This window comes from Aptenodytes forsteri, unplaced genomic scaffold, assembly GCF_000699145.1.
Source record: "Aptenodytes forsteri isolate BGI_AS27 unplaced genomic scaffold, ASM69914v1 Scaffold14, whole genome shotgun sequence".
NCBI lineage: Eukaryota > Metazoa > Chordata > Aves > Sphenisciformes > Spheniscidae > Aptenodytes > Aptenodytes forsteri.
The window spans coordinates 327050-337282 of NW_008794457.1; the positions used below are offsets into that span (position 1 = coordinate 327050).

Below are 10233 nucleotides of genomic sequence, written 5' to 3' on the forward strand. Positions count from 1 at the left end.
CTGCCTCTGCTGGGCTGGCGGGGAGCCTGCAGCGGCCCCTTAGCCTGGAGCTTCCGTGGAGGCAGCCGAGAGGTCCTTCCCCGGCCTTCTACCTCAGGGCCCTCCGGCGGCCGAGGCGGTTGTGCGCCTGGGCTGTGGCCGGTGTGTCTCCAGGAGGCGATTCCCCTCGCCGGGTGTCACGGGCGCAGCCCTGGTGGGAGTGGGGCTGCCGCCGTTCCCCCTTTCTGTGTCTCTTTGCCAGGCAACGCTGGCACCAGCTCCTCCTACTCCTGCTTCCACCGGCAAGTCAGGCCCGCCAGGGCCTCGGGTCGGTTTTCCTCCTGGCAGAGCCTCGCTGGGCACCCTCACAGCCTGGCTGAGATGGGTCACACTGCTTCTACTCTTTCCTCCCTGCATCTGAAGCCAATTACTCCCATCAAAAGAGGAAATCGCATTAGTTTGATGCTAGTCCTTGATAATACGTATTAGCTGATTTTTTGGCAGCTGCTATGTCCCTAGTGCCTGTAAAAGGATTTTTAAATTAATTTGTTCTGGTGTCTCGTCTGGTATTGAATTAACACTGATGAGTTCATAACAACAGGCTTGCTTGCTCCTTTTTTCTCTTTAGAGACCTTAGGGTTTCCTTTCTCCCCAGTTCGCTGAGGTCCCTCAGTCCTTCAGCAGTTCCTGGTCCTTGTGATTTGGAAATTGTTTTGGCTAGTTCCTGACATTCCTGGTGTTCCTCTTCAGTAGTGTGTTCCTATTGGAATACCTCTCTGTCTCAAAGAGTGAGCTGTTCTGAGCTTTCTCAGCTTTCTTTCCTGGCCTGTTTCTATCTGTGCTAGGTCGCCACGTTAGCCAAGCATTGATGGAGGGATGTGGAGCTGTCAGTGTGTTGGTGTGAAATGGGCCGCTGCCGTTGTTGAATGGCTTGGAACACGATGTACTGTCGTGAACCATCTCAAGAGCTCCAGAACTGGGAGCCGGGAGGCCCGGGCAGACCCAGGGATTTGCTGTGATGGGTGTCAAACACTGCAACTGTCTCCCACAGGAGATGCTGAATTCCCTGCTCTCCATTTCTGAGCCCAAAATGGAGTGCATCCTTCAAGCGACACCTAATTTAATAGCCTCTCTAGAAGGATAATTTGGTATGTTTTAATGACCTAGGATATTCAGATTAGGCATAATGAGCTGATGGTGGCTTTTGGTTTTAACATTGTGTTCACCTCTTAAAACGTAACAGAAACAAAGCAAGAGAAAATTACTCTGTTGCAATAAAATAGGCAGGTGGGGGCGGGGTGTTTCTCTGTAAAAGCCCTTTAGTGTATCTATTACACTTAAAATGGACAGCTACCGTAAGACAAGAAGTTTAATCTGCTCTGGTTCATGCTGTATTTCAGGTGTAATGTCCCTTATTCTGCTGTATTACAGCAAAACAAGTTTCTGCCTTCCCCCAGCTGCAATCAGTATAGTCTTTGTTGAAGGTGATCATTAGAGGTTGTTCCTTGAAGACTGCAGCTGTTGGGAACTGTAGGTAGAATCACTTGTAGGTGTCCACGGTGCCTAATGTACTATAGATGACATCAGAAATTGTTTCCTAGCAGGTTCAGGGACTTACATAAATACCAATACATGGCACACACATACTGACTTCCATTTGTGGATCTCGGTGAATGATTAACCAAAACACTTGGATTACCTAAAATTTCTTGGATTTGGAATGCTTTTTGGATTTCTCTTGACTTTTTACCCTGTCTGCCAATACTTGTGAATGGTGATGGAGACATTCAAAGAGAAAAATAAAGATGTTAAAATCCAAAGTTTGTCAATTTGAGTATTAGTCTTTGCTGGGTTTCGTAGTTAATAGATAGCTCTAAATGAGGTCAAAGAATTTTTAATTTGTTGTGAACTCACAAGTTCAAAATCTTTGCTTGTGCTACTTATAAAACCAAATTATAAATTTGTTAAAATATTATGTTGGAAAGAACCAGTATTCCCAAATAATCCTGCTCCTGATGTCAGCAGCTAGGGAGCAGGTTTGGGGAAGAAAAGCCCTGCAATACAGCGTGCATAATTTGTAGCAACTTCTGAAGCAGACCTTAAAGCTGAGGTCTCATTCAGACTTCAGTCTCAAACTTAATAGAATTACATGAGAAGACAATTGATGTAATTGCAGATGGGCCTTAAAATAAACGAGGGAAAAGAAAGACAGTGGAATGCTACAAGTTCATTAAAATCTCCATGAATCCAATGATAATGAAAGATTTACTGCAGGCAAGTAGGAAAACCTTTCCACCTTTTTTCCCAGGCTGCTTCCAACAGGCTTCAGCACTGATTTCCAGTGTCTGGTGTGAAGGAATAAAGAAATCGGGCATGACCGAGGTGCTCAGCTAGGCGAGGATCCTTGCGCAGCTTCTCTTCAAGAGCAAGGTATTTCTGTGGTGCTGTCTGCTTTTCCCTAGAACGAGAAGGGGGATATCGGAGGAAAACTGCAGCGGGACATCGAGTAGGGTATTTTACAGAATAGCTTCAGTGCTGAGTTCCTGGGGGGCTGACTTGTAGACCTCCCCTGGGCACTGTACTCTGGCAGTCATTCCCAATACCTGTTGAGCCTCAGCGCTAGAATGTGGATATGGAACATGGTTTCAGAGTAACGGGCGAGGAAGTCATCCTCCTCCTCTGCGCTGAGCTGATTCTTCTTTTCCTGAAACCACTGGTCCTTCTTCTGCAGCTCTTCCACCGCCTGTTGGGGGAGCAAGCAACCAGAAGTCAGGGTAATAGAGAGGAGAGAGAGGAGCAAAGGCACACAAGAGTGGAACTCAAAGTTCAGGGAGCCGAGATGAAGGAAACCACAAATCAGAGCTGGTTTATTTTTATGGGAGGCAATAAGTTTGAGATGAGGTCTCACAGAACAAGAAAACATGGGGAATCAAAAAAAACATGGAACAGCGAGAGGCAGCAAAACCTGAATGCGTTGCCTCACTATAGTCAAGAAGCACTGGAGAACCAAGTCAGCTCTGACTGAGATAGGGACTAAATTTCACCCTGGAGCTATTTTGTTCTTTGATTTCACATGCTAACGACAAAAAAAAAAAAAAAGGCATGTTTATGGCTCTCAAAGTAATCAAAGGTTTGTTTCTTGCCTGCTGTCACAATGAGATATGTGTTAGCCTCCTGCCAGTACAGAAGAGACTCCAGTAACAACACATCCTGGAGCGAGGCTGGCAATACCTTTTCAAAGCGGGCCTGGATGATATTGGCTTTATCAATGAGTCGACGCTTAAAATCAGTCAGGCAGTTATCTCTGACGCGCAGGGCCTGCCCCTTGGTCATTTTCTCTCTGTAGCCAATTTGAATAAGAAAAGGTGCCAGGTAATCCAGATCCTGTTCCTCTTGTCCTGGGAGCTCATCCTCCATTGCGTTCTTCTGGAGGGGAAAGGACAGAAAGAGTCATGGTCCCATTTACCTGTTTCCCCAAACACCCTGTGATAAGGCAAAATAAAAGCAAAGGCCAAAATCCTCCTCCCCCCCTCCCCCAGGAGGAAATAACGTTTCTTTTTCCTACAGTTTGATCAAAACTACTGCTTTGCATTAGCTTTGCATACCAACCCTTTCCCAATGCAGTTTTTATTCTGTAGTTTATTTTCTACCGTCCTTTTTAACATTTCTCCTAATTTCCTTGATTGTAGAGACGTCTCTTACACAAAACGTGTTATCCACTGAGGTACAAGGAGGGCTCTACAAAATGCGTTTGTATTTGGACAGAAAGAGGTGAGGACAGGGTATTTTGAGCGATAGCAGCTTGTAGGCTGGCAAGTAGCTGGTTCTTGCATCTTTGCCCCTGCTTGTGTTTCACGCCAGAAGTTTGGCATCGTAAAACCTAATATCACCTTTTATAATCTCTATTCAGGAAAGCTCAGTCTAAAAAACATTCACAAGAAGCATCTTAGAGATCTTGAAAAATTGCAAGTAATTATTCTTGAATCTTTTTGTATTTGTCCATAACATGCATAAGGTATTAATTCCTCAACAGAGATGGTGGAACAGAATTGGCTTTGCAAGTAATAATGAAAACCAAGAAAACAGCTGATTCGTATCACACAAAGTAGTGTGTATTTGCCTAACAAAATGAGCCCTGGCTAGAAAGATGCAGCTTGGAATCCATTATCATACTCCCCCCATAATCCCTATTATCAACTAATCCTTGATAATTTTCTTTATTAACTAAACAAAATAAAACAATAATCTTTCTCGGTGATGCAAGTTTTTCCAGAAAGTCAGAAGGTCATAGCATGATCATGTTATATTTTCATGCAAGTCAATTGAAGCTGTGCTGACTTACACCTGCTAGGGATTTGGCCCAGTATATTTTAACGATACTAAAAGCTCTTCAGAGATAATTCCTCAGACAGAAAAAGCTTACTCTGGATTTCTTTGTGTATATGTAATAAATACTGGGACTAATGAAGTCTACCTACCATGGCTTCATTCTGTTGTCTTCTCTTTTCATTCCTCTCTCTATTATAAATTGAAACTGACAATTTAACGGCAGTTTCTTCATTCTCAGGGATCTTCAAAATATTTAACACCTTCCAAAAAATCAGAAGAAAGAGCCCTCAGCTTTCCTACCAAATGACAGTACTTTTACATGCTTGACCTGCTAACAGAGCAGATGCTGCATACAAGAACTGTAGCATAAGGTTAAATATAGAAGATCTATACAAATATGTTCATATCCTGCTGTCAGATCAAGCCGATAGTGGTCTTATTTTTAGATTGCTGCTCTGCATGAAATTCTTGGACACAATTATTATCTGTTAAGAAAGCTCTTCTGGAGTCACAGTCTTGCCACTACTTTTGAAATTGCACTGATAGCTTCGGCTTACTTCTTTGTCTTAACAGGATATACAGCACAAGCAATGTGAATATTTTGCCTGTTAATACATCAAGACTGAGAAATTTGGCAAGGTAGTTCATGAGGTCACAGTGAACTAGCTTCAGATTTCTGGGAAAAAAAGGGAATTTTGCCATCTTGTTCTTAATTATTCCTAGTATTCTGTGCTAATATAGTTGAGCATTCCCTCTCCAGCTCTCCTCCTCTTCCTCACAAAAACATTTAAAAAAGAAATAAATCCAATAGCTTTGCCTCCATCTGCTAGAATGGTGGTATTTATCATGAAGTAATTACAAAGACTTCTAAGAACATGGATTCGTTACACCGGTCACAGTGTGATTAGCAGTACAAGCAATGTATTTTATGAAGTATTTCTCTACAGTTGCTCCCACAAAAAGTCACTTCAGTATTTTGAAGACTTCCTGGAAATGCCTAGCAACTAGATATACAACATTACATACAATATCTTTTCTTTTAGGTCTCATTCCCAGGCAAAAGGCAGATATGTTTCTAGGTGCCCCAACTCATATGCTGTCATTTGCCCTCTGAAACTGTCTTCCTCCCAGAGAATGAAGAGTAAGAGCAGGAGCTGGAAAGTGTGTGCCTCTCCATAAATATATTAAAGCCACGTCTTTACTGAACAATGACTGGGTTGCAAGCTTGATAATTCAGCATGGAGACCAGCTTTGTGACACCAGAGTTTTATTTTTGTCACAGTTTATGCTGAGGATGCTTTGGCAACCAGTCAGCCAAAACCATTTCCATGCCTGACCAACTTTGACAACAGTGCGGACACCTCCCTGTTACCTCTGCTTCAGATTGCCGGACTTGTTGCTTCAGCCGCTTCTCTTCCTCTGTTAGCTCCTGCAACAATTTGTACAGGTGGAGCAGCTTCTTCTCTTTCTCAGAGGACCCCGCCTGGAAGCAGATAAGCTAGTGAAAGACAGTAGCGCTCTCTGGGTGCACGGGACCAGGTACTCTGCTAACAGAAATTGGCACAATTCTGCTATAGTCAGTACAGTGACACTGATTTCCACCATTGAAACATCTAACCCATGGTCAACAACTTATTAGACTTCGTTTCGATTTTGAGTCTATCAGTAACGGGAGCCAGATGGCACATCTTGCACTTTGCTGATGCTGCTGTTATTGGTTAGAACCGGTTGTGCAGGATTAGAGATGAAAGGATGGCATTACAGCAGATGCGTTCTGTGTATTCTGCCCGATGGGAGATAGAAACTTTAAGAAAACGTGCATAACGCTAAAAAATCCTGTATTTGCAATCTCTCTTTGATTTTCCTAAGTGTAATTGTGCAGCATCACTGCAGAATTTACTGGCAGACTCCTGCCCCTGGTTACAGACTCCCATCAATAACGTTAGTGGAATGACCCCCCCGCCCCAAATGAGAGAATTTGGCTTAATGACGGCACTCCACTTTTTTTATAGTATCTTTTATTTAAGGCTATCTATCTATCAGCAATGCATTAAGCCTCAGCATCTTGCTCTGCATCTGCAGGGTAAACTCTGGGAGATTTAAGCAATGATGTGACCCAAGAAGTCCATGGCAGAATTGAAGCTAGAACCCAGGATGTCTGCTTCTGCTTCTCTGCTGTAGTCTCTTCTTCAAGAGAGAACGGCAGAGGAAATTTCAGCTTCCCTGCCATGAATCTGCAGAAATGAGCCTAACAGCTGCTGAACCAGCATCTTGCAAGTTCCCAATGGCTGTGTCTACATTGCCTGATGACCAAGTCTGGGAAGATGGCCTCAGGCATGGCTAGAGCAAGCCTTTCACGCTACACTATGTCCTGCGTGCCCAGTCACTTCCAGCATGGTAATGCATCCCCAGGGGCATTTGTGTTGTCAGCCTAGAGGCTGTCTGTGAGGGAGGTGTGCAGACGGAGCAGAGGGGCAGCATGGAGTATGTCATGCTTGTAGTTCTTCCACTGACATTTCACCTTCCCTTTGTGTCTTGTGATCTAGAAAAACTTCAAGATATAAGTAGTTTTTCTCCATACCTGGTATGTGATGCACATTTCTGGGGTCATGACGATTTCATTTCCTTTCCTATCCCTCTCTGACGCTTTGAAGAAATCCTTCTTTGAGGCAGTAATGTATTTATCCTTGAGGTGATACGTCAGATGGATTGTCTCCTCTGTGATCAGAAAGATACGTTCTGCTACATCTTCATCAGCAGGCTTTTCTAGGTTTCTGTGGAAACGCTCCTTGATTTGCTGATGAGGGGTGAAAAGAAAGAGATGGAAGCAGGTTAGACAACACAGAAAACTGGCAAGATTTGCAAAGTTGGGTAAAAACCCATGGTAAAAATTGGGCTTTTCTGCCTGGATTACGATGGCATCTCTTGGCCCATGGTCCTACTGTTCTTTCCTGTGCCCGAGAAAAAAAGCACAAAGCTGCTTAAAGCAATAGAGAAGTCTCCTATTTGTGAAGCTGAGTATGCTCTCCAAGCTCAAAGTGAGTTTGGGATGCATCCCTGCCTGAGGCAACCGCAGGAAGCAAGGTATTTTGGAGCACAACAAAAAGTTTCCCACATTCCCCAACATAGGGAAGGAAAAGGAGCATGTTGGGTGCTGGTCCAAAGGCAGGCCACTGCATGGCTCTGTCTTGGCAGGTGAAGTGTCTGAGCCATGCTGCCAGATGTCAGATTTCCTCCCTCTTCTGTTCTCCAAATCAGACCTGACTAGAGGAAGAGGTAGATTACCTGCTTGCAATCATAGCGATGGGATACTTCATCAGGAACCTAAAACGTTATTAGTTTGGGGTCAGAACGTGAAATCATTTGACTAGTTTTGAGTCTTGTGAAAATTTCATTCCAAAATCATAGTCAAGCTTTTTTCCTTTCCTCTGACACACATTTTCCTAGTTTCATTCTAGCTGCTCAATGCAGTTCGTGACAACTGGTCACACTGTAGCTCTCTGTCAGGCAAGCAACTGTGAGACACAGCAGCTGAACAAGGCTTGGACGTCTCATCTGCAGTTTTGCCTTGGCTGCACCCACTGAAAATGAACCTAAAGCCCTAGGCAGTATGTTTTGCATAGTATAAATATCACAGTGACAGATATTTTTCTGTTCCTGCCTTGGCCGTACCACTATAGGCTGGGAGTTAATGTCAGTTCTGGTGCCAGCCAAGTGTATTTTCTTTCCTCTTTTGCCAAACTCCATGTGCCGGACATGCAGGAAGTCATCCCGCCCCACGAAGTACTCTGTCATCTCGTTAGCATTTTCAACACGTTTCTGGAGGCCATCGACTCGCGCCTCATTGTAAAACTCCATCGTATGTTCAGTCTCTGGTTCCAGCGACGTATAGGTGTGAGCTAAGGACGTAAGAGAGATTGCACACGTTTTCAGAGTTAGCAACCATAATATGGTGAACACAAGTGTGTCCAGAGGAAGCCTCATTTTCTTCAGCAGCCAATAAATCAAATGCACATAAGAGCGTAAGAAGGGAATGTTATCTCCTCACTGCTGTGTACCAATACGCCACAGCCTAAGGACAGCAGGACAGCTTTGCAGGGCCGCTGCCTTCCTTACACAGTAAGGCAGTAGTGAGTGGAGCCTGGACCCTGCTCTTCCCAAACCAGGAATGGGCGCAGCCTCTTTGGGTGAAATGCTGCTTTAGCAACAGATCTGGTGCAGGACTTTCTCTCCTCCAGCTGCACAACACAGAGAGACTGAACATAATCCTAAGTAAGTTAGGAAAGTTTCTACTCCTATCACCTCTACTGGTAAATCACCCTATATATGTGATAGGTATGTATTTTTCTTCTGTTATGCTGGGGGGGAGCACTGTCCAGGACTGGAAGCCAACAACCCAATTTGCTGCTCTCCACTGGAGACTATGTTATTTATCTCGGCCATTCATCCCACAAGTTTGCTGCCACCCCAACTTTGGGCTTCTGCCACTGCTAGAAGGGATTCACATGAAGTCCCATCAGCTGCAGTGGCTGCCCAGATGAGCTGGGTTACCTTTAAGATTGAGGAGGTGTCCTGGGCTGAAGTAGTCTGTGGTCAGCTGTGTTTGTTTATTCACTTCTCTCATATCCAACATGTCTTCTCGGTTTTTGAACCACTCCCTCACCTCCACTACTTCAGTACCTGGCAGGAGACAAAGCGTTTCACAACCTTATGTCACTCTGTCGGAGGTGGCAAGATTCATCTGATGAGCTCTCAGTGTCTGTGCAAGCACACTGTGCACCTGATACAGCCAAAGCAGACATCGCATAGCCACTTTGTAGATGAATCCTAATCTACATTTGAGTAGATGAATTACACCTTAAGAGGGTTCATTCCTCTCCATCAACAAGAACTAAAGGAATCAGCTCAGGGGGAGAAGGTGGCATGGCGGATGGCTACGGTTAGGCAAGGGAAATTCCATCCCAAATACTTAATGACAGTGTCAGGAGTGAAGGGAAATGAGATAGGGGCATTACACTATCCAAGAGTGCCGAGGACAGGACACTGTATGTCCAGTTAGGAATCTGCACAGTCTCTTGGACCAGCTGTTGAAGAATAATGCTTTGGAGCACAGAAATATCCACAGTCAGTAGCTGCCCCTTTCTATGGCTCCTGTCAACACCAATAAGAACAGTGATACTATTGGATCAAATCAAACCAGCCTTCCATTTCTCTGAAGACTGAAAATCCAAGCAGCTGACCTGCGACACCGAACAGCCTCACCACTGGGGTGTAAACAGATTCAAACTCTCGCAGGAACCCCTAGCAATGCTGGAAAGTTCTGGGGCTCGACAGACAGCGAGCGTGATGAAGCGTTTGAAGATGTGGTAGATAAGTCCCCCACAAATGTGAAAGGAGGATGAGAAAGCACAAGAGACTCTGGCAGGAAGGGGACCACCTCCCCCTTCCCATCAGCACACCCCAGGCTGTGTTTGCTCAGTGCGTTGAGTGTGTTCACTCGTCCCTCTTACAGTCTAAGTCTGCGTAGATGGTGAGGCGTTTCACCAGCCCATTTCCATTCAGGTATGGTGCCCATTTCTCCAGTTTTGCTTTCCTGTACAGGATCACCTTCCTCCCCTGGGAACAGCGGGTCTCAAACTCTGCAGTGAGCAAGAGAGGTATCAGAAAAAATTACTCCCTTGTACTCAGCGCAAGGAAAAAGAATTCGAAAGGGAGAAAACCATGGTCTAAGGGAAACCACGCATTTACTGATTGCGTTCAGCTGCCAGTAAAGCTGTTCAGGCCCTGCCTGTTGTGCTTTAATGTTATAATAGTATAATAACTCTTTTCTCTCCCAAAGCAGATATTTGATAATGCAGGGGCAGTACCTTGTGCGTAGTGGCAACAGAAAGTGCATCCCAGGCAAAATCATTCAGCTGGCAGGAA

The 10233-nt window shown here is 44.7% G+C and overlaps 1 protein-coding gene across 1 annotated transcript in view; it reads right to left on the reverse strand.

The window, feature by feature from the left end:
• Positions 1-2304: 2304 nt before the first annotated feature.
• The window catches only part of DRC7 (dynein regulatory complex subunit 7), a 13638-nt gene continuing 5709 nt past the window's right edge, over positions 2305-10233 (reverse strand). The window contains exons 9-17 of the mRNA XM_019474977.1: positions 9819-9947; positions 8860-8988; positions 7981-8207; positions 6890-7105; positions 5681-5791; positions 4458-4568; positions 3211-3405; positions 2583-2722; positions 2305-2437 (exon numbers count right to left, since the gene is read on the reverse strand). Of these exons, the coding sequence (XP_019330522.1) occupies positions 2305-2437; positions 2583-2722; positions 3211-3405; positions 4458-4568; positions 5681-5791; positions 6890-7105; positions 7981-8207; positions 8860-8988; positions 9819-9947 (1391 nt within the window). The remainder of the gene's footprint in view (positions 2438-2582; positions 2723-3210; positions 3406-4457; positions 4569-5680; positions 5792-6889; positions 7106-7980; positions 8208-8859; positions 8989-9818; positions 9948-10233) is intronic.